At 42.4% G+C, this 24,237-nt stretch overlaps 3 protein-coding genes across 3 annotated transcripts; all 3 read left to right on the top strand.

Moving 5' to 3' along the window:
- The first annotated feature begins 4,512 nt into the window (after nucleotides 1–4,512).
- LOC118944069 (carcinoembryonic antigen-related cell adhesion molecule 1-like) lies at nucleotides 4,513–5,812 on the top strand. The gene is made up of 3 exons (XM_036961756.1): nucleotides 4,513–4,787; nucleotides 5,060–5,335; nucleotides 5,478–5,812. The coding sequence occupies exons 1-3, from the start codon at nucleotides 4,571–4,573 to the stop codon at nucleotides 5,810–5,812; spliced, it is 828 nt and encodes a 275-aa protein (XP_036817651.1). The 5' UTR covers nucleotides 4,513–4,570.
- A 765-nt stretch (nucleotides 5,813–6,577) lies between these two features.
- LOC110534443 (hemicentin-2) lies at nucleotides 6,578–14,070 on the top strand. The gene is made up of 14 exons (XM_036961753.1): nucleotides 6,578–6,848; nucleotides 7,250–7,501; nucleotides 7,662–7,937; nucleotides 8,338–8,589; nucleotides 8,749–9,024; nucleotides 9,426–9,677; nucleotides 9,837–10,112; nucleotides 10,512–10,763; nucleotides 10,922–11,197; nucleotides 11,599–11,850; nucleotides 12,009–12,284; nucleotides 12,684–12,935; nucleotides 13,094–13,369; nucleotides 13,771–14,070. Exons 1-14 carry the CDS (start codon nucleotides 6,584–6,586, stop codon nucleotides 14,043–14,045), a joined length of 3,708 nt encoding a protein of 1,235 aa, XP_036817648.1. The 5' UTR covers nucleotides 6,578–6,583; the 3' UTR covers nucleotides 14,046–14,070.
- Nucleotides 14,071–14,191: 121 nt separating this feature from the next.
- LOC118938339 (carcinoembryonic antigen-related cell adhesion molecule 5-like) lies at nucleotides 14,192–22,899 on the top strand. Its single transcript, XM_036941772.1, has 9 exons — nucleotides 14,192–14,457; nucleotides 16,488–16,739; nucleotides 16,900–17,175; nucleotides 17,576–17,827; nucleotides 17,952–18,227; nucleotides 18,355–18,606; nucleotides 19,800–20,078; nucleotides 20,380–20,637; nucleotides 22,489–22,899. Exons 1-9 carry the CDS (start codon nucleotides 14,193–14,195, stop codon nucleotides 22,575–22,577), a joined length of 2,199 nt encoding a protein of 732 aa, XP_036797667.1. The 5' UTR covers nucleotide 14,192; the 3' UTR covers nucleotides 22,578–22,899.
- The last annotated feature ends 1,338 nt before the right edge of the window (nucleotides 22,900–24,237 follow it).

The raw sequence follows: 24,237 nt of genomic DNA, 5'->3' as shown, positions 1-24,237 counted from the left end.
TGGGACCCATGTCATCCAAAACTTTGACTCAAGTTTGGCAAAAATAATCTAGATGCACCTGGATAATCAAGACTTTTGGAAGAATGTTCTACAGGGAGATTATTCAAAAGTCTCTTGGTGAGATGGTTCCCATTATGCCTGGTGAAAACCAAATACTGCATTCCACAGTAAGAACCTCATAACTACGGTCAAGCATGTGTAACAGATGTATATTGTACTCTCCTTGTGTTGTTTTCTCCAAGTAAATCACATCAGCCAGTGGTCCCAGTTGAGCATCATTTATTTATGTTGCTGTTGTTAAATGGGAAACAGCACATTAGTTGTGCAGGGCTTAACGATATTGATGGGTGTCGATGTAAAAATCTGTAGCATGAAGACAACTGTGTTAGCAGTGGGCTTCTGTGACCATTACATCAGTGTATGCTAGCTAACACACTTATTTACAGCAATCATATGCCAAAGCACATCCCAGAAAACTCCTCAATCCCTAACAGGTACCATATACACACACATGTATAAATCAGTAATGTGCAGCAAACTTGTACACATTGTAAAATATAAAATGTAAAACAGTATTCAGAATGTGACCTGCCCCTTGCATCACATTTTCATACTGGGAAGACCTGACCTGACGTTCAAGCGAATGCTTGAACATTAAATACACCTTTCTTTAGAGGCAAGTGGAAACATAACCAACCCTGTTACACATGGTAGTGGTATTGTGATGGTTTGGGGATTAATTAATGGAAGGAACTATGAATTCTACAGAAGAATATCAGTGCATCTGGCTGTGAGCTGAAGCTGAAGCGCAGATGAGTCATGCAGCAAGACAATGACGCAAAACATAATTTGATGTTTTGGTAATCCCAATTGAAATGTTGTGGCAGGATTTAAAACGAGCAGTACATGCTTGAAAACACCCAAAAGTCTCTGAGTTAAAGCAGTTATTTTTGCTAGGTAAAGCCCCGCCTTATCTCAGCTCACTGGTCACCATAGCAGCACGCACCCACGCGCTCCAGCAGGTATATTTCACTGGTCTCCCCCAAAGCCAATTCCTCGTTCGGCCGCCTTTCCTTCAAGTTCTCTGCTGCAAATGACTGGAACAAACTGCAAAAATCACTGAAGCTGGAGACTTATATCTCCCTCATTAGCTTTAAGCACCAGCTGTCAGAGCAGCTCACAGATCACTGCACCTGTACAGAGCTCATCTGTAAATAGCCCATCCAACTACCTCATCCCCATACTGTTATTTATTTTGCTACTGTGCACACCAGTATCTCTACTTGCACACTCATCTTCTGCACGTCTATCACTCCAGTGTTTAATTGCTACATTGTAATTATTTTGCCACTATGGTCTATTTATTTCCTTTTTGCCTTGTATATAGGCTTTTTCTATTGTATTATTGACTGTATGTTTGTTTATTCCATGTGTAACTCTGTGTTGTTGTTTGTGTCGCACTGCTTTGCTTTATCTTGGCCAGGTCGCAGTTGTAAATAAGGACTTGTTCTCAACTAACCTACCTGGCTAAATAAAGGTGAAATAAATGTTTTTTTTTAATTACGCATGGAAGAGTGGGCCAAAATTACTCCACAATGATGTGAGAGACTGATCAACAACTACAGGAAGCGTTTGGTTGCAGTGATAAGTGGCAGAACTGCTAAGTATCCTCTGTTGTGGGTTCTCATCCTGGTGCTGCTCAACTTTACTACAGGTAAAGTGGACAATAAGCTCATTCTGTAAATATATTGATACATATTTGCGCTTTATGGTACAAACACTCTATTAAATAAGTAACAGGTTGTTCAAATGTCTCTGTTCGGTTGATGCACTATAGTTTGTTTGCAGTCATTGCAGGTAAAGGTGGAACAACCAGTTATTGAGTGTAAAGGGGCAATTACTTTAGGTGTTGTATAACTTTTTTTATTAAATAAATAAAATAAGTGACAATGTGACGATCGTCGTTGGAATGAGGTGAGGACCAAAGCGCAGTGTGGTGGGTGTTCATCATATATTTAATAAACCGAGAACACTAAACAAAATAACCATGGAGAAACGAAACTGCCTCTGATTGAGAACCATACCAGGCCAAACGCAAAACACAACATAGAAAAAGGAACATAGACAACCCACCCAACTCACACCCTGACCATACTAAAACAAAGACATAACAAAAGAACTAAGGTCTCCGGCCGCAAAACCTGAACCTATATGGGAGGGTCTGGGTGGGTGTCTGTCCGTGGTGGCGGCTCTGGTGCGGGACGTGGACCCCACTCCACCATAGTCTTTGTCCGCCTCCTAACCTACCTCCGTGAACTAAGGTCAGAACGTGACAATCAATTTCTTTATATTTTTTTGTAAACTCAGGTTCCCTTGATCTAATATTGGGTTTTGGTTGAAGATCTGATAACATTCGGTTTCAAAACTATGCAGAAATACAGAACATCAGAAAGGGGGCAAATACTTTTCCAAGGCGCTGTAAGTGTTTTCTTGACAGGTTCAATGTGAACAGTGTCTTATGAGCCCACGTTGCCTCAGTCACTGTAGATAGATCATGAGTTTCAACAGGGTCAGAGAACCTATATCCGGCCTCATTGGCCATGTACCATCCAGCATCCTCCCAGGATTCATACAGGACAGACAGAGTTGATCAGATTTACAGTAAACCATAATCAACATGAAACCAACCCCGTGTGTCAACAAAAAATACAGTGGGAAAAGGGTACTTGGGCAAAACAGGGCGTGGGTAGTTGAGTAGGTGTGTGTGAGTGTTTTCTGTCGGCAGGTAGGGTGGGTTGGTACATTGGAATCACCTGACAATTTGTTGATTAAGAGGAGACTCTGACTGTGCAGTATCAACATGGTTGGATTTACCAAGAAGTCTGGACAGTCATAGGAAAGTTCATTTCTGATCCGTGGTGTTTGATAAGTGGCAGAACTATGGAGTATCCTCTGGTGTGGGTTCTCATCCTGGTGCTGCTCAACTTCACTACAGGTAAAGAGGACAAAACGCTCATTCTGGAAAGATATTGATGCCTATTTGTGCTTTATGGTACATACACTTGATTAAATAAGTAACAGGTTGTTCATGTCTCTGTTTGGTTGATGCACTTCAGTCAAACAGTATCAAGTCAGAAAGATGAAGGTTTCTATTTATCTGACATTGACAACCAATGTCTAGAGTATACACTATAAATAGATAGTAGGTCATGTTGTAAATTGTGCTTTCAACTTGAAGGCACTAATTTAAACAAAAGTTGTATTTCTGTTAAAGAGCCAGAGTCTAAAGATTTGATTCATATCAAGTAAAATATTTTAGAAAACTTTAAAGAAATTTGTACTGATTAAAAATATCTCAAAACATGAACTAAACTCATCAATCCATCCTCTTCTAGATGTCTCTGGCCAGGTGGTGGTTCCCTCGATGAACCCCTTAGCTGTGGGCAGTAATGTCACCCTGAACCTAGTTCCTCAAAGCCCCATCAACATAGGGACCTGGTCATATGAAACTACAACCATCGTACTTTTCTATCCTGGTGGCAGTAGTGTGAGTACAAGTTATCGAGGCAGAGTCTTATTCTCCTCCTCAGAGCTGTCCATAAGCTCTCTCCAACTCAACGACTCAGGACGATATACCGTGCAGGGAATGGAGCCAGTCCTGAATGCTGTGGTGACTTTGTCTGTCCGGGGTAAGGAACTGACCTCTGCCTGTCTGTTGATCTTTCTACAATGGTAGACTCTCACTCACTGGCACGCATCATCACTTATGCGCACACACACTCACCTGCACACTTACTTACCCATTCACATACCTTCTTCCATGCAGGTTCACATGCAAACATGCTCACCTGCACACTTGCCCATTCACATACCTTCTTCCAAGCAGGTTCACATGCAAACACGCTCACCTGCACACTTGCCCATTCACATACCTTCTTCCATGCAGGTTCACATGCAAACATGCTTGCACATCAGTGAAGGCTGTTGAGGGAAGGACAGCTAATAATAATGGCTGGAATTGAGTGTAATAAAGTGAATGGAATGGTATCAAACACATGAAAACCATGTTTTTGATACCATTCCATTTACTTCATTCCAGCCATTATTATGAGCTGTTCCCCCTCAGCAGTCTCCACTGATGCGCATTACCTATCAATAATTAATCTCTGTCATAATAATAAAAGTTATTTCATGACATGGAAAGCTAACACTTAAACGTGTCAATGTTTTCTGAAGCCATAGTGTAGTTGGCCTACATCATACCCTTGAAAAGAATGAAACTGAACAGATCACAGAGTATGAGCAAATTGTTTGCTTACATTTCAGATAAGAAGTACACAAGACGTTTTATGTGTGTGCAAAGGGCTCTACAATGCTCAATCCTATAACTTGGTCTCTATGATAAGTAAATAAAATAAAATAGCATATTTAGATTTCCAAAATAAGTTTTACAGTGTGAAACAAATCTAAACAACATGGTTGTTATTCTACTCTCTCACCCACAGAGCCCATTTCAAATGTGACTCTAAGGGCCAACGCCACTGATCTAGTGGAATTGAACGACACTGCCATGTTCACCTGCTCTGTCTCGTCTGGCACGTCCCTCTCCTACCGCTGGCTGAATGTCAGCTCAGAGGTCACAGCCAGTGACAGAGTTTGGCTTGGTGGTGGGAACAGCACTCTCACCATAATCAGTGTGACACGATATGATGAAGGGCCGTTCAGATGTGATGTCATCAATGGAATCAGCAATGGCACCAGCCAGCCCATTGGCCTCAATGTTAGATGTGAGTATCAGAGTATGCAGTATACTGTACATTAATCATACACAGCATACATGGATTGTACCTTGTCATTGAGAGCCGGCCTTCCATGCAATGATGTAATATGCCTATTTTCATCCCAAACCATTCCTCTGTGATCACATGATCCAGGTCATTATTTGCATGGATCATTCGTACACTGTGTTTAGTTCCTCAGCATGCACAATAGAGCAGGATGGAAACATATTCTAGGTAATGTTTTCCCAACACTTCATTTGTATTTGTTCCTCCCATAGATGGCCCAAGTAACCTCACCATGATGGTAGTTCCTGAGATGATCATAGGACATACAGCCTACAAGACGGGATCTGACATCACTCTGTCCTGCTCCGCTCAGTCCAAACCCGCTGTGTCCTACAAGTGGAGGTTTAATGGGACGTTCCTCAACGAGCAAAGCCCACAGCTCAGCCTGCAGAACACGAAGGCGAACCAGACAGGAAGATACTCCTGCTTAGCCTACAACTATGTCACAATCCAATTTGCCAATATAAACACAATGATAAAGATTGTGGGTAAGGCAACATTCATTGTTATGAAATGTCATATAGTTGGTAGTGAATATTAGATTATTGATGGTTATGAATACAAAGTTATATCACAGTATTTGTTTTACCACCAATCGAGTGAAGTACTCTTCCTCTTCTTTTACCATAGAGCCGATATCAGCGGTTTCGTTGAACCGCGATGGGAAGCCACCGATACTGGATCAGTCGTTCACTCTGCGGTGTGAGGTGACTGGACCTGTAGACTACATTCACTGGTTGATGAATGGCCAGCTCATCTCCCTAAATAACAGAACATTCTTCTCTACGGGCAACAACACAATGGTTATCAATCCAATCCAGTTGTCTGACAATGGAGAATATCTCTGTGAGGCCTTTAATGCTGTCAGCAACCTGACCAGCATGACTTTCAAGCTTGTGGTAAACTGTGAGTATTACAAGAGCTGGTCATCTTTGTCTGATAAAAACAATTCAGTGGCCTTGTAGTTAAGAGTGTCCGCCCTGAGATATGAAGGTTGGGAGCTTGATCCTTGGATGAGTCATACCAAAGACTGTAAAAATGTGACCCAATGTGTCTTTACTTGGCACTCATCATTAAGGAGATAGATTGGGGCGTAAGGGCCTGTGATAGACTAGCGTCCTGTCCAGGGGATGTACTTACACATCAAGCTGCAACACGCTACAGAAACAGGATATACTGTAGGCTCCTGCTCCTAGGAGCTCCTTCTCCAATAAGCCAACTTAAACTAAAACAAGGATTGTGGAAGGCTGCTTACTTACTAATCTTTGTCAAAATAGTCAAACCATAAGATTAACCATACTGTCCTGTGTTTAACAGTTGGACCAGAGAGGCCTGCTATAACTACTCCGGATATAGCAATTACAGGACACATTGTGTCCTTCAACTGCTCAGCCTCCTCTCAGCCTCTCAGCCAGTTCAGCTGGTTCTTCAATGGATCCCAGGTGGCGACTGGCTCAGTGTATGAGACGGGCCCACTGACCTTAGCCAGTCATGGGGAATACACCTGTGTGGCCTTCAACAACATCACTTGCAGAAACAGCACTGTCTCCCAGACGCTCACTGTTGTTGGTGAGTCAGTAACTGCTGCTTAAAATCAAGAGACTATACGTTTCTTTACTTTGTGTTCTGTTGGTTTTAGACAGTATATGTGCTGTTGAACCTACAGTATAAAAAAATGGAAGTTGAGATAAAAGTGCTGAAAAACACATTGATCTGCTTCCACAGCACCTGTGACCATGACCATGGTGAAAGTCATTGGAGCCCAGCCAATACTGAACGAGAGATTCTCTCTGACCTGTGGCACCGCTGGAACGGTTTACTCCATTCAGTGGATGAGGAACGGCTGGCCTCTGTATGCTGACAACAGAACAGACTTCTCTATGAACAACAATACACTGACATTATACTCTGTCCAGCATTCTGACAACGGAGACTATCAGTGTTCTGCCTTCAACCCCTTCAGCAACATGACCAGCCCATACTACAAACTGATCGTCAACTGTGAGTAGGCATTAACAAGTTCAACTTTGACCCCATGTCCTGAGGTAGAATCTTATTGAACATCCTTTATAAATATTGTAGTAAAGGCAATATGATGGTTTGGATCCCACCTCTTAAATCATCTGACATACGTTGGTAACCTTTGACCTTCTGGACAATGACAGATGTTGGGTTTAACTCAAATGTGTCATACTCATTCCACAGAAGGCTAAGTTTCAGGGTTTTTTTCAATCCTCCCTTGAACTTGATTGATGTATTAAGGTCCCTTATTAGTAAGGAACTTCCCAAACCTGGTTGTCGAGTTCTCAATTGAAAGGAAAAACCAGAAACCAGCAGACACAAGGATCTCCGTGGAATTAATTTGACGCACCTGGTCTAACTGATTGTCTATTGTATCATAGATGGACCGGAGATGCCTATAATAACAGGACCAGCATTTGGAGAAACAGGACACAGCGTGACCTTCAACTGCTCTGCCTCCTCTCAGCCTCTCAGCCAGTTCAGCTGGTTCTTCAATGGCTCCCAGGTGGCGACCGGCTCAGTGTATGAGACGGGCCCACTGACCTTAGCCAGTCATGGGGAATACACCTGTGTGGCCTTCAACAACATCACTTGCAGAAATAGCACTGTCTCAAAGATGCTCACTGTTGTTGGTGAGTCAGTAACTGCTGCTTAAAATCAAGGGACTAAAAGTTTATTTACTTTGTGTACATTTGATTTTAGATACAGTATACTTGCTGTTGAACCTACAGTATAATAAAATGGAAGTTCAGATAAAAGTCCTGAAAAAAACCCTTTGATATGCTTCCACAGCAACAGTGACCGTGACCATGGTGAAAGTAATTGGAGCCCAGCCAATACTGAACGAGAGATTCTCTCTGACCTGTGGCACCGCTGGAACGGTTTACTCCATTCAGTGGATGAAAAACGGCTGGCCTCTGTATGCTGACAACAGAACAGACTTCTCTATGAACAACAATACACTGACATTCAACTCATTACAGCATTCTGACAAGGGAGACTATCAGTGTTCTGCCTCCAACCCCTTCAGTAACATGACCAGCCCAGAATACAGACTGATCGTCAACTGTGAGTACTTATTAACAAGTTCAACTTTGACCCCATGGCCTGAGGTGGAATCTTTTTGAACTTCCTTTATGCATATTGTAGTAAAGTCAATGTGATGGTTTGTAACCGACCTCTTATACCATCTGACATTTGTTGATGACGTTTGACCTTCTGGCCAATGACAGATGTTGGGTTTAACTCACATGTGTCAAACTCATTCCACAGAAGGCTGGGTGTCAGCGGGTTTCGATCCTCCCTTGAACTTGCTTGATTTATTAAGGTCCCTTACTAGTAAGGAACTCCCCAAACCTGGTTTACTGTGTCTCAAATGAAAGGAAAAAAACAAAAACCAGCAGACACTAGGAACTCCGTGGAATTCATTTGACACACTTGGTCTAACTGATTGTCTTTTGTATCATAGTTGGACCGGAGTTGCCAATAATAACAGGACCAGCATTAGGAGAAACAGGACACAGCGTGACCTTCAACTGCTCTGCCTCCTCTCAGCCTCCCAGCCAGTTCAGCTGGTTCTTCAATGGATCCCAGGTGGCGACTGGCTCAGTGTATGAGACGGGCCCACTGACCTTAGCCTGTCATGGGGAATACACCTGTGTGGCCTTCAACAACATCACTTGCAGAAACAGCACTGTCTCCAAGATGCTCACTGTTGTTGGTCAGTCAGTAACTGCTGCTTAAAATCAAGGGACTAAAAGTTTATTTACTTTGTGTACATTTGATTTTAGATACAGTATACTTGCTGTTGAACCTACAGTATAATAAAATGGAAGTTTAGATAAAAGTGCTGAAAAAAACCTTTGATATGCTTCCACAGCAACAGTGACCATGACCATGGTGAAAGTCATTGGAGCCCAGCCAATACTGAATGAGAGATTCTCTCTGACCTGTGGCACCGCTGGAACGGTTTACTCCATTCAGTGGATGAGGAACGGCTGGCCTCTGTATGCTGACAACAGAACAGACTTCTCTATGAACAACAATACACTGACTTTCAACTCTGTCCAGGATTCTGACAACGGAGACTATCAGTGTTCTGCCTCCAACCCCCTCAGCAACATGACCAGCACAGAATACAGACTGATCGTCAACTGTGAGTACTTATTAACAAGTTCAACTTTGACCCCATGGCCTGAGGTGGAATCTTTTTGAATTTCCTTTATGCATATTGTAGTAAAGTCAATGTGATGGTTTGTATCTCACCTCTTAAACAATCTGACATACGTTGATGATGTTTGACCTTCTGGCCAATGACAGATATTGGGTTTAACGCACATGTTTCAAACTAATTCCACAGAAGGCCGGGTGTCAGCTGGTTTTTCAAACCTGACTTGAACTTGATTTACATATTAACGTACCTTATTAGTAAGGAACTCCCCAAACCTGGCTGTCTCGGTCTCAATTGAAAGGAAAAAACAAAAACCAGCAGACACTAGTTCCTCCTTGGAGTGAACTTGACACAACTGGTCTAACTGATTGTCTATTGTATCATAGATGGACCGGAGATGCCTATAATAACAGGACCAGCATTTGGAGAAACAGGACACAGCGTGACCTTCAACTGCTCTGCCTCCTCTCAGCCTTTCAGCCAGTTCAGCTGGTTCTTCAATGGCTCCCAGGTGGCGACTGGCTCAGTGTATGAGATGGGCCCACTGACCTTAGCCTGTCATGGGGAATACACTTGTGTGGCCTTCAACAACATCACTTGCAGAAATAGCACTGTCTCAAAGATGCTCACTGTTGTTGGTGAGTCAGTAACTGCTGCTTAAAATCAAGGGACTAAAAGTTTATTTACTTTGTGTACATTTGATTTCAGATACAGTATACTTGCTGTTGAACCTACAGTATAATAAAATGGAAGTTTAGATAAAAGTGCTGAAAAAACCCTTTGATCTGCTTCCACAGCAACAGTGACCGTGACCATGGTGAAAGTCATTGGAGCCCAGCCAATCCTGAACGAGAGATTCTTTCTGACCTGTGGCACCGCTGGAACGGTTTACTCCATTCAGTGGATGAAAAACGTCTGGCCTCTGTATGCTGACAACAGAACAGACTTCTCTATGAACAACAATACACTGACATTCAACTCATTACAGCATTCTGACAATGGAGACTATCAGTGTTCTGCCTCCAACCCCCTCAGCAACATGACCAGCCCAGAATACAGACTGATCGTCAACTGTGAGTTGTTATTAACAAGTTTAAATTTGACCCCATGGCCTGAGGTGGAATCTTTTTGAATTTCCTTTTTTAATATTGTAGTAAAGTCAACGTGATGGTTTGGATCCCACCTCTTATACCATCTGACATTTGTTGATGACGTTTGACCTTCTGGCCAATGACAGATGTTGGGTTTAACTCACATGTGTCAAACTCATTCCACAGAAGGCTGGGTGTCAGCGGGTTTCGATCCTCCCTTGAACTTGCTTGATTTATTAAGGTCCCTTACTAGTAAGGAACTCCCCAAACCTGGTTTTCTGTGTCTCAAATGAAAGGAAAAAACAAAAACCAGCAGAAACTAGGGCCTCCATGGAATTAATTTGACACAACTGGTCTAACTGATTGTCTTTTGAATCATAGATGGACCGGAGATGCCTATAATAACAGGACCAGCATTAGGAGAAACAGGACACAGCGTGACCTTCAACTGCTCAGCTTCCTCTCAGCCTCTCAGCCAGTTCAGCTGGTTCTTCAATGGATCCCAGGTGGCGACTGGCTCAGTGTATGAGACGGGCCCACTGACCTTAGCCTGTCATGGGGAATACACCTGTGTGGCCTTCAACAACATCACTTGCAGAAACAGCACTGTCTCCAAGATGCTCACTGTTGTTGGTCAGTCAGTAACTGCTGCTTAAAATCAAGGGACTAAAAGTTGATTTACTTTGTGTACATTTGATTTTAGATACAGTATACTTGCTGTTGAACCTACAGTATAATAAAATGGAAGTTGAGATAAAAGTGCTGAAAAAACCTTTGATATGCTTCCACAGCAACAGTGACCATGACCATGGTGAAAGTCATTGGAGCCCAGCCAATCCTGAATGAGAGATTCTCTCTGACCTGTGACACTGCTGGAACCATTTACTCCATTCACTGGATGAAGAACGGCTGGCCTCTGTATGCTGACAACAGAACAGACTTCTCTATGAACTACAATACACTGACCTTCAACTCTGTCCAGGATTCTGACAACGGAGACTATCAGTGTTCTGCCTCCAACACCCTCAGCAACATGACCAGCCCAGAATACAGACTGATCGTCAACTGTGAGTAGTTATTAACAAGTTCAACTTTGACCCCATGGCCTGAGGTGGAATCTTTTTGAATTTCCTTTATGCATATTGTAGTAAAGTCAATGTGATGGTTTGTATCTCACCTCTTAAACAATCTGACATACGTTGATGATGTTTGACCTTCTGGCCAATGACAGATATTGGGTTTAACGCACATGTGTCAAACTAATTCCACAGAAGGCCGGGTGTCAGCTGGTTTTTCAAACCTGACTTGAACTTGATTTACATATTAACGTACCTTATTAGTAAGGAACTCCCCAAACCTGGCTGTCTCGGTCTCAATTGAAAGGAAAAAACAAAAACCAGCAGACACTAGTTCCTCCTTGGAGTGAACTTGACACAACTGGTCTAACTGATTGTCTATTGTATCATAGATGGACCGGAGATGCCTATAATAACAGGACCAGCATTTGGAGAAACAGGACACAGCGTGACCTTCAACTGCTCTGCCTCCTCTCAGCCTCTCAGCCAGTTCAGCTGGTTCTTCAATGGATCCCAGGTGGCGACTGGCTCAGTGTATGAGATGGGCCCACTGACCTTAGCCTGTCATGGGGAATACACTTGTGTGGCCTTCAACAACATCACTTGTAGAAATAGCACTGTCTCAAAGATGCTCACTGTTGTTGGTGAGTCAGTAACTGCTGCTTAAAATCAAGGGACTAAAAGTTTATTTACTTTGTGTACATTTGATTTTAGATACAGTATACTTGCTGTTGAACCTACAGTATAATAAAATGGAAGTTGAGATAAAAGTGCTGAAAAACCCTTTGATATGCTTCCACAGCAACAGTGACCATGACCATGGTGAAAGTCGTTGGAGCCCAGCCAATACTGAAGGAGAGATTCTCTCTGACCTGTGGCACCGCTGGAACGGTTTACTCCATTCAGTGGATGAGGAACGGCTGGCCTCTGTATGCTGACAACAGAACAGACTTCTCTATGAACAACAATACACTGACATTCAACTCATTACAGCATTCTGACAATGGAGACTATCAGTGTTCTGCCTCCAACCCCCTCAGCAACATGACCAGCCCAGAATACAGACTGATCGTCAACTGTGAGTTGTTATTAACAAGTTTAAATTTGACCCCATGGCCTGAGGTGGAATCTTTTTGAATTTCCTTTTTTAATATTGTAGTAAAGTCAACGTGATGGTTTGGATCCCACCTCTTATACCATCTGACATTTGTTGATGACGTTTGACCTTCTGGCCAATGACAGATGTTGGGTTTAACTCACATGTGTCAAACTCATTCCACAGAAGGCTGGGTGTCAGCGGGTTTCGATCCTCCCTTGAACTTGCTTGATTTATTAAGGTCCCTTACTAGTAAGGAACTCCCCAAACCTGGTTTTCTGTGTCTCAAATGAAAGGAAAAAACAAAAACCAGCAGAAACTAGGGCCTCCATGGAATTAATTTGACACAACTGGTCTAACTGATTGTCTTTTGAATCATAGATGGACCGGAGATACCAATAATAACAGGACCAGCATTAGGAGAAACAGGACACAGCGTGACCTTCAACTGCTCTGCCTCCTCTCAGCCTCTCAGCCAGTTCAGCTGGTTCTTCAATGGATCCCAGGTGGCGACTGGCTCAGTGTATGAGACGGGCCCACTGACCTTAGCCTGTCATGGGGAATACACCTGTGTGGCCTTCAACAACATCACTTGCAGAAACAGCACTGTCTCCAAGATGCTCACTGTTGTTGGTCAGTCAGTAACTGCTGCTTAAAATCAAGGGACTAAAAGTTGATTTACTTTGTGTACATTTGATTTTAGATACAGTATACTTGCTGTTGAACCTACAGTATAATAAAATGGAAGTTGAGATAAAAGTGCTGAAAAAACCTTTGATATGCTTCCACAGCAACAGTGACCATGACCATGGTGAAAGTCATTGGAGCCCAGCCAATACTGAATGAGAGATTCTCTCTGACCTGTGACACTGCTGGAACCATTTACTCCATTCACTGGATGAAGAACGGCTGGCCTCTGTATGCTGACAACAGAACAGACTTCTCTATGAACTACAATACACTGACCTTCAACTCTGTCCAGGATTCTGACAACGGAGACTATCAGTGTTCTGCCTCCAACACCCTCAGCAACATGACCAGCCCAGAATACAGACTGATCGTCAACTGTGAGTAGTTATTAACAAGTTCAACTTTGACCCCATGGCCTGAGGTGGAATCTTTTTGAATTTCCTTTATGCATATTGTAGTAAAGTCAATGTGATGGTTTGTATCTCACCTCTTAAACAATCTGACATACGTTGATGATGTTTGACCTTCTGGCCAATGACAGATATTGGGTTTAACGCACATGTGTCAAACTAATTCCACAGAAGGCCGGGTGTCAGCTGGTTTTTCAAACCTGACTTGAACTTGATTTACATATTAACGTACCTTATTAGTAAGGAACTCCCCAAACCTGGCTGTCTCGGTCTCAATTGAAAGGAAAAAACAAAAACCAGCAGACACTAGTTCCTCCTTGGAGTGAACTTGACACAACTGGTCTAACTGATTGTCTATTGTATCATAGATGGACCGGAGATGCCTATAATAACAGGACCAGCATTTGGAGAAACAGGACACAGCGTGACCTTCAACTGCTCTGCCTCCTCTCAGCCTCTCAGCCAGTTCAGCTGGTTCTTCAATGGATCCCAGGTGGCGACTGGCTCAGTGTATGAGATGGGCCCACTGACCTTAGCCTGTCATGGGGAATACACTTGTGTGGCCTTCAACAACATCACTTGTAGAAATAGCACTGTCTCAAAGATGCTCACTGTTGTTGGTGAGTCAGTAACTGCTGCTTAAAATCAAGGGACTAAAAGTTTATTTACTTTGTGTACATTTGATTTTAGATACAATATATGTGCTGTTGAACCTACAGTATAATAAAATGGAAGTTGAGATAAAAGTGCTGAAAAATCCCTTTGATATGCTTCCACAGCAACAGTGACCATGACCATGGTGAAAGTAATTGGAGCCCAGCCAATACTGAACAAGAGATTCTCTCTGACCTGTGGCACCGCTGGAACGGTTTACTCCATTCAGTGGATGAGGAACGGCTGGCCTCTGTATGCTGACAACAGAACAGACTTCTCTATGAACAACAATACACTGACATTCAACTCTGTCCAGCATTCTGACAATGGAGACTATCAGTGTTCTGCCTCCAACCCCCTCAGCAACATGACCAGCCCAGAATACAGACTGATCGTCAACTGTGAGTTGTTATTAACAAGTTTAAATTTGACCCCATGGCCTGAGGTGGAATCTTTTTGAATTTCCTTTTTTAATATTGTAGTAAAGTCAACGTGATGGTTTGGATCCCACCTCTTATACCATCTGACATTTGTTGATGACGTTTGACCTTCTGGCCAATGACAGATGTTGGGTTTAACTCACATGTGTCAAACTAATTCCACAGAAGGCTGGGTGTCAGCGGGTTTCGATCCTCCCTTGAACTTGCTTGATTTATTAAGGTCCCTTACTAGTAAGGAACTCCCCAAACCTGGTTTTCTGTGTCTCAAATGAAAGGAAAAAACAAAAACCAGCAGAAACTAGGGCCTCCATGGAATTAATTTGACACAACTGGTCTAACTGATTGTCTTTTGAATCATAGATGGACCGGAGATGCCTATAATAACCCCAAAATATATATTTAATATAGTATATAGTATATAATTTTTTCCCCATTCCTCCTTGCAAAACAGCTCGAGCTCAGTGAGGTTGGATGGAGAGCATTTGTGAACAGCAGTTTTCAGTTCTTTCCACAGATTCTCGATTGGATTCAGGTCTGGACTTTGACTTGGCCATTCTAACACCTGGATATGTTTATTTTTGAACCATTCCATTGTAGATTTTGCTTTATGTTTTGGATCATTGTCTTGTTGGAAGACAAATCTCCGTCCCAGTCTCAGGTCTTTTGCAGACTCCATCAGGTTTTCTTCCAGAATGGTCCTGTATTTGGCTCCATCCATCTTCCCATCAATTTTAACCATCTTCCCTGTCCCTGCTGAAGAAAAGCAGGCCCAAACCATGATGCTGCCACCACCATGTTTGACAGTGGGTATGGTGTGTTCAGCTGTGTTGCTTTTACGCCAAACATAACATTTTGCATTGTTGCCAAAAAGTTCAATTTTGGTTTCATCTGACCAGAGCACCTTCTTCCACATGTTTGGTGTGTCTCCCAGGTGGCTTGTGGCAAACTTTAAACAACACTTTTTATGGATATCTTTAAGAAATGGCTTTCTTCTTGCCACTCTTCCATAAAGGCCAGATTTGTGCAATATACGACTGATTGTTGTCCTATGGACAGAGTCTCCCACCTCAGCTGTAGATCTCTGCAGTTCATCCAGAGTGATCATGGGCCTCTTGGCTGCATCTCTGATCAGTCTTCTCCTTGTATGAGCTGAAAGTTTAGAGGGACGGCCAGGTCTTGGTAGATTTGCAGTGGTCTGATACTCCTTCCATTTCAATATTATCGCTTGCACAGTGCTCCTTGGGATGTTTAAAGCTTGGGAAATCTTTTTGTATCCAAATCCGGCTTTAAACTTCTTCACAACAGTATCTCGGACCTGCCTGGTGTGTTCCTTGTTCTTCATGATGCTCTCTGCGCTTTTAACGGACCTCTGAGACTATCACAGTGCAGGTGCATTTATACGGAGACTTGATTACACACAGGTGGATTGTATTTATCATCATTAGTCATTTAGGTCAACATTGGATCATTCAGAGATCCTCACTGAACTTCTGGAGAGAGTTTGCTGCACTGAAAGTAAAGGGGCTGAATAATTTTGCACGCCCAATTTTTCAGTTTTTGATTTGTTAAAAAAAATTGAAATATCCAATAAATGTCGTTCCACTTCATGATTGTGTCCCACTTGTTGTTGATTCTTCAAAAAAAAATACAGTTTTATATCTTTATGTTTGAAGCCTGAAATGTGGCAAAAGGTCGCAAAGTTCAAGGGGGCCGAATACTTTCGCAAGGCACTGTAATTAGTCATCATTGATAAAAATTCCCTTAACACGCACATGTGTCAAACTCATTCCACAGAAGGCTGGGTGTCAGCTGGTTTTTCAAACCTGACCTGAACTTGATTTACATATTAACGTCCCTTATTAGTAAGGAACTCCCCAAATCTGGCTGTCTCGGTCTCAATTGAAAGGAAAAAACAAAAACCAGCAGACACTAGTTCCTCCTTGGAGTGAACTTGACACCCCTGGTCTAACTGATTGTCTATTGTATCATAGATGGACCGGAGAAGCCTATAATAACAGGACCAGCATTAGGAGAAACAGGACACAGCGTGACCTTCAACTGCTCTGCCTCCTCTCAGCCTCTCAGCCAGTTCAGCTGGTTCTTCAATGGATCCCAGGTGGCGACTGGCTCAGTGTATGAGACGGGCCCACTGACCTTAGCCAGTCATGGGGAATACACCTGTGTGGCCTTCAACAACATCACTTGCAGAAACAGCACTGTCTCCAAGATGCTCACTATTGTTGGTGAGTCAGTAACTGCTACTTAAAATCAAGTGACTAAAAGTTTTTTTAACTTTGTGTACATTTGATTTCAGATACAGTATACGTGCTGCTGAACCTACAGTATAATAAAATGGAAGTTGAGATAAAAGTGCTGAAAAAAACCTTTGATATGCTTCCACAGCAACAGTGACCGTGACCATGGTGAAAGTAATTGGAGCCCAGCCAATCCTGAAGGAGAGATTCTCTCTGACCTGTGGCACCGCTGGAACGGTTTACTTCATTCAGTGGATGAAAAACGGCTGGCCTCTGTATGTTGACAACAGAACAGACTTCTCTATGAACAACAATACACTGACATTCAACTCATTACAGCATTCTGACAATGGAGACTATCAGTGTTCTGCCTCCAACCCCCTCAGCAACATGACCAGCCCAGAATACAGACTGATCGTCAACTGTGAGTAGTTATTAACAAGTTCAACTTTGACCCCATGGCCTGAGGTGGAATCTTTTTGAACTTCCTTTATGCATATTGTAGTAAAGTCAACGTGATGGTTTGGATCCCACCTCTTATACCATCTGACATTTGTTGATGACGTTTGACCTTCTGGCCAATGACAGATGTTGGGTTTAACTCACATGTGTCAAACTCATTCCACAGAAGGCTGGGTGTCAGCGGGTTTCGATCCTCCCTTGAACTTGCTTGATTTATTAAGGTCCCTTACTAGTAAGGAACTCCCCAAACCTGGTTTTCTGTGTCTCAAATGAAAGGAAAAAACAAAAACCAGCAGACACTAGGGCCTTCACGGAATTAATTTGACACAACTGGTCTAACCTCATTGTCTTTTGAATCATAGATGGACCGGAGATGCCAATAATAACAGGACCAGCATTAGGAGAAACAGGACACAGCGTGACCTTCAACTGCTCAGCTTCCTCTCAGCCTCTCAGCCAGTTCAGCTGGTTCTTCAATGGCTCCCAGGTGGCAACTGGCTCAAAGTATGAGACTGGCCCACTGACCTTAGCCAGTCATGGGAAATACACCTGTGTGGCCTTCAACAACATCACTTGCAGAAACAGCACTGTCTCCAAGATGCTCACTATTGTTGGTGAGACTTGGTCTAACCGTAATCCTTTAATTGATTCGTTTGGTCTACTTTCTTGAGAACAAAAAATCCCTCTGCAACCATTAAACCTACTGCAACCATTGAAACAGTTTCACTTTGTTCTCAGCGCCAATAACCTCAGTGTCCATAAGCACCGGTGGAAACCAGGCGATAGAGGGTGACTCCTTTACAATGACTTGCAATATCGTTGGTGATCCTAGCTCCATTCACTGGTGGAAGAACCTCACGTTAGTGCATCTGGATAACAGAACCCACGTCTCTTTCGACAACAGAACACTGACCTTCAACCCTGTCCAGTATTCTTCCTATGGAGAATATCAGTGTATGGCCAGAAATAGTATAAGCAACAGAACTAGCACCCGCTACACACTCCTAGTGAATTGTAAGTAATAATGGGGATGTGTTCTTGTCAAAGATAGAGGTAATAACTGTGATGACATTATATGAAGTTAATAATCAACAATAAGGTAGTTGTAGTTGAATATTTCGATGTTGTCTGATTTTCACAGATGGACCCAAGCAACCTGTGATAGCTGGTGCACCCATTGCCGAAACAGAACAAAGAGTGACCTTCAACTGCTCAGCCTCCTCTCAGCCTCTCAGCCAGTTCAGCTGGTTCTTCAATGGCTCCCGGGTGGCAACAGGCTCAGAGTATGAGACGGGCCCACTGACCTTAGCCAGTCATGGGGAGTATACTTGTGTGGCCTTCAACAACGCCACTGGCAGAAACAGCACTGTCTCCAAGATGCTCACCGTCATTGGTAAATCAGACTACAGATTCCCATAAATTGTCTTTATGCACAAAAAGTTTATTTCTCTCAAATGTTGTGCACACATTTGTTTACATCCATGTTAGTGAGCAGTTCTTCATTGCCAAGATAATCCATCCACCTGACAGGTGTGATATATCAAGAAGCTGATTAAACAGAATGATCATTACACAGTTGCACCTTGTGCTCGGGTCAATAAAAGGCCACTCTAAAATGTGCCGTTTTGTCACAAAACACAATGCCACAGATGTCTCATGTTTTGAGAGAGCGTGCAATTGGCATGCTGACTGCAGGAATGTCCACCAGAGCTGTTTCCCTACCATAAGCCGCCTCCAATGTCATTTTAGAGAATTTTTCAGTACGTCCAACTGGCCTCACAACCACAGAACAAGTCTAACTATGCCAGCCCAGGACCTTCACATCCAGCTTGTTCACCTGCGGGATTGTCTGAGACTAGCCACCTGGAAAACTATTGAAACTGAGGAGTATTTCTGTCTGTAATGTTGTGTTGAAAAACTCATTCTGATTGGCTGGGCCTGGCTCCCCAGTGGGTGGGCCTATGTCTCCTCAAGGTCACCCATGGCTGCACCCCTGGACAGTCATGTGAAATCCATAGATTAGGGCCGAATGAATGTTTTTCAATTGACTGATTACCTTTTATGAACTGTAACTCAGTATAATTGTTGAAGTTGTTGAACGTTGAGTTTATTTTCTTGCTCAGTAGTGTGCAGTGTCCACTTATACCTTGAGCTCTCACTCCCTCCTTCCACAAAGATGTACTTTTCCATCAGCCAGGATTTATCTGTGCTCCTCCGTGCATATCACAGTACTTCTCATCAGTCAGGAGAGGCCTTGAGAGTACACATTCCTACTGTCCACTGCAGTCCACTAAATAATACAATTATTCTCAATCAGAGTTTGAACCTAACACTACTTTCAATCTCTAAATATATAAAAACTCATACTAAGAGGATATAATGATATAAAACAGGAAATATATGAAACAGTATTATAAAACAGTAATTTACAATCCATCAGATCGCACAACCATTTGTATGATATATATATATATATATATATACACATGTTTTATATATCCAACTATTGCGTTGCTGGAACTAAACATTTGATCAAATGACAAATCTTGATACTGTACATAAAGCAATACACTTCCTCTTCCCCAGAGGCTATAAAGTCGGTGATGGTGAAACGAAACAAAACGCCGATATCATCTGACAACCTAACCCTGACCTGTGATGTCACCGGGCGCTATGACACCATCTACTGGATGAAGGACAACCTGCCTCTGGTCCTGAACAACACCTTGAACTCTGACATCACCATCTCTAACAACTCTTTGCACTTCAGTCCAGTCAAGGTGTCTAACGATGGAAACTATCAGTGCGTCGCCACCAACCTCCTTCGCCCACACACCAGCCCTAAATACCAGCTATTGGTGAACTGTAAGTACTGGTGTTTTAATCTGTTGGTAAAATATTTTAAAGATAAGCATTTGATGTTATATAATGTAGAAAATCAGAAACCCACCACTATTATGATGGTTAGTGCTATCTGGGATCTTTGGGATGTCCCTACCCTAAACCCTAACCTTAACCATAACTCTTACCTAACACTGACCTTAACCCTTACCTTAACCATTTTACATTTTACCTTCAATGGGGTGATGTCAGAGTTGGATGTCCCAAGGATTCCGTTTAGACTTTTCCCTATTATGACCCCACTTCTCTGAACCTCTCTCTGTAGATGGCCCTTTGAGTGTGAACGTCTCTGGCCCAGGCTTAGTGGTGATTGGCTCAGTAATCCCTGTCAGTCTGAAGTGCTCAGCCGACTCCCGGCCAACCAGCGAGTACCGGTGGAAATACAACAACCAACCATTGACCGCGACTGGTCCTTTGATGGCTGTAGGTGTCTCCTTGAAAAATGCAGGGATTTACACCTGTGTGGCCAAGAACTCTCTAACTAACATCTCAATGTCCAAGAACATTAGTCTGGATGTCACTGGTAAGTGGGTGGGTTGTTGTAGTAAGACCTAGGTGGGATATAATGAGTAATTAAATGTCACCAAGTTGTTTTTATTATGTTGAATTTAATTTGGTTCTAGCTTGTGTACGTGTTTGTGCAAGGATTATTTTCATGCATTATGGAAATGCAATACAGAAATGTTTTGAACTGGTGGGTACAGACAGGAATTGAGAAGATACAGTGCCTTGCGAAAGTATTCGGCCCCCTTGAACTTTGCGACCTTTTGCCACATTTCAGGCTTCAAACATAAAGATATAAAACTGTATTTTTTGTGAAGAATCAACAACAAGTTGGACACAATCATGAAGTGGAACAATATTTATTGGATATTTCAAACTTTTTTAACAAATCAAAAACTGAAAAATTGGGCGTGCAAAATTATTCAGCCCCTTTACTTTCAGTGCAGCAAACTCTCTCCAGAAGTTCAGTGAGGATCTCTGAATGATCCAATGTTGACCTAAATGACTAATGATGATAAATACAATCCACCTGTGTGTAATCAAGTCTCCGTATAAATGCACCTGCACTGTGATAGTCTCAGAGGTCCGTTAAAAGCGCAGAGAGCATCATGAAGAACAAGGAACACACCAGGCAGGTCAGAGATACTGTTGTGAAGAAGTTTAAAGCCGGATTTGGATACAAAAAGATTTCCCAAGCTTTAAACATCCCAAGGAGCACTGTGCAAGCGATAATATTGAAATGGAAGAACTGCAGAGATCTACAGCTGAGGTGGGAGACTCTGTCCATAGGACAACAATCAGTCGTATATTGCACAAATCTGGCCTTTATGGAAGAGTGGCAAGAAGAAAGCCATTTCTTAAAGATATCCATAAAAAGTGTCATTTAAAGTTTGCCACAAGCCACCTGGGAGACACATCAAACATGTGGAAGAAGGTGCTCTGGTCAGATGAAACCAAAATTGAACTTTTTGGCAACAATGCAAGACGTTATGTTTGGCGTAAAAGCAACACAGCTCATCACCCTGAACACACCATCCCCACTGTCAAACATGGTGGTGGCAGCATCATGGTTTGGGCCTGCTTTTCTTCAGCAGGGACAGGGAAGATGGTTAAAATTGATGGGAAGATGGATGGAGCCAAATACAGGACCATTCTGGAAGAACACCTGATGGAGTCTGCAAAAGACCTGAGACTGGGACGGAGATTTGTCTTCCAACAAGACAATGATCCAAAACATAAAGCAAAATCTACAATGGAATGGTTCAAAAATAAACATATCCAGGTGTTAGAATGGCCAAGTCAAAGTCCAGACCTGAATCCAATCGAGAATCTGTGGAAAGAACTGAAAACTGCTGTTCACAAATGCTCTCCATCCAACCTCACTGAGCTCGAGCTGTACTGCAAGGAGGAATGGGAACAAAATTCAGTCTCTCGATGTGCAAAACTGATAGAGACATACCCCAAGTGACTTACAGCTGTAATCGCAGCAAAAGGTGGCGCTACAAAGTATTAACTTAAGGGGGCTGAAAAATTTTGCACGCCCAATTTTTCAGTTTTTGATTTGTTAAAAAAGTTTGAAATATCCAATAAATGTCGTTCCACTTCATGATTGTGTCCCACTTGTTGTTGATTCTTCACAAAAAAATACAGTTTTATATCTTTATGTTTGAAGCCTGAAATGTGGCAAAGGGTCGCAAAGTTCAAGGGGGCCGAATACTTTCGCAAGGCACTGTATATACAATTGAAGTCGGAAGTTTACATATCCCCCTCCTCTCCCATTCTCTTTGTCTCCTCCTCTCCCATTCTCTTTGTCCCCCTCCTCTCCCAACCTCTTTGTCTCCGTTCTCTCCCATTCTTCTTTCTCTCTCAGGCCACTCGCCTGCCCCTCCATTCCAGTCCAGACTTGGTCTGATGTTGATGGGCCTTGCAGCTCTCTCTCTGCCTCTGATCAACCACTGAGACTACCACACTGCATGTCTGCTGGCTGGGAGCCAATCACTCCCTTCCCTCTACCCTCACTGACTCCCCTCACTGATCTGAAAAAGGACTGGATAGAAATAAGTGGTATTGTCAATATTGTAATTGCCCAATCGTACCATCATAGGGCTGAGTTTAGTGTGCTTAGCTCTTTTCCAATGCTTTTAGATTGTGAGGAGAGAGTCAACAAGAGGTCAGAAGGGAGGGGCCTATCCCCATAGAATAGAACCCACCTCAACAGTTTGTTTTTATGTCAATCATCTCTATAAACTGATATTCGTCTTCCACATGGTAATTGAAGGCGCAAAGATTCGCTGCTCAGTTGTGCTGCCTATTTCTGATTCTAAATAAAAGTTCTTAGATATTCACTGCCCTTGTGACTGTGACTGTTGCCCTGGAGTCCATTCACTGAGTCCCTTTCTGTGTTTGATCATGTATCTAACCTCTATAGTTCAAGTACAAATTCAGGTTTATTCAACTTATAAATACCTTAAAGGTAAAACGTTTTAAAACAATAATACGTTTAACTGGTGTTTATGTAACATATTTAATGTATAGGATTGTAAATCATCGGAGGAGATGAAAGCTTGTGCACGTGTCTTATGTTTATACTTCCTCTTCATTAATTATTGTCTTAAATTAAGTTTTGTCTTTTCACACCTGTCCTACTGAATGGTGCAATGTTGGGGGATTTCTTTATGTGCAAGAAGAAATGTGAATTTAATGAAGTAGCAACAGAGAGATTTAGAGTGGCACAAAAAACACTAAAGGATATATGAAATCTAATGATACAATGATAAAATAATACATTGGAAATCAATCCACACACATAGTGAAACTTGTTATAAAAACATGTATTTCAAGGAGTATAATTATATAATATATTTTTATTTAAAAAACTAGTCAGGGTGAGCGAGCAATATGAGATTACAAAACATTGTTACAAGGTTTATAAAGTAGTTATTAAAGGTCAACTCTTTAAATTGGGATACTCATTAAGTTTTTGCCGTGGTCACCCTTTGACCTCTCTACTCTTTCCATGATCTTCTGGCATTTCCACTGATTCTTAAATCCTTTCTTTAGGCACATTGCCACACCTGGATTGTGCATAGGTCAGAGAGGATGGGATGGGAGAGAGATACACCGATTGGTGACTTTGAGAGAGTCCACTGTAACAAGTATTGTAGTAACTCTTCAATGTACTGCTGCTAGTGTTACAGAAACATAAGGCTGCTCACAGGCCTTCCTGGGCTTGCTGTAGGATTTGGCAGACTCCTGGCAGAGGCAGCCTCCACTCAAACCCTCTCTCCTCCTCCCTGAGTGACACAAAGTAAACTGCTGTAGTAGCCTGAGTACCATGCAGTTTCTGCTAACTAATTGCCATTCAAAAACATTACTATCATGGGTTGTAAGAAACAGACTGACAAGCAAGCTAAGATTGTAATATATTTATTTTTTTAAACACAAACTACTGTATACACTTAAAATATACATAATGGACAAATAGCAATGACTTCCTAATCACTTACCCTTACAGTCACACAGTCTGTCATGGTGTCTGGGGGGGTTGATCAGGTCTCCAACTCTCCCTGGGTCCTACACATTACCTGTAGCTTCACTGACACCTGAACGTTGTATATCA

Source organism: Oncorhynchus mykiss, chromosome 2, assembly GCF_013265735.2.
Source record: "Oncorhynchus mykiss isolate Arlee chromosome 2, USDA_OmykA_1.1, whole genome shotgun sequence".
Lineage (NCBI taxonomy): Eukaryota > Metazoa > Chordata > Actinopteri > Salmoniformes > Salmonidae > Oncorhynchus > Oncorhynchus mykiss.
The sequence above is the reverse complement of the archived record's forward strand: the minus strand, read 5'-3'. Positions and strand labels throughout refer to the sequence as shown.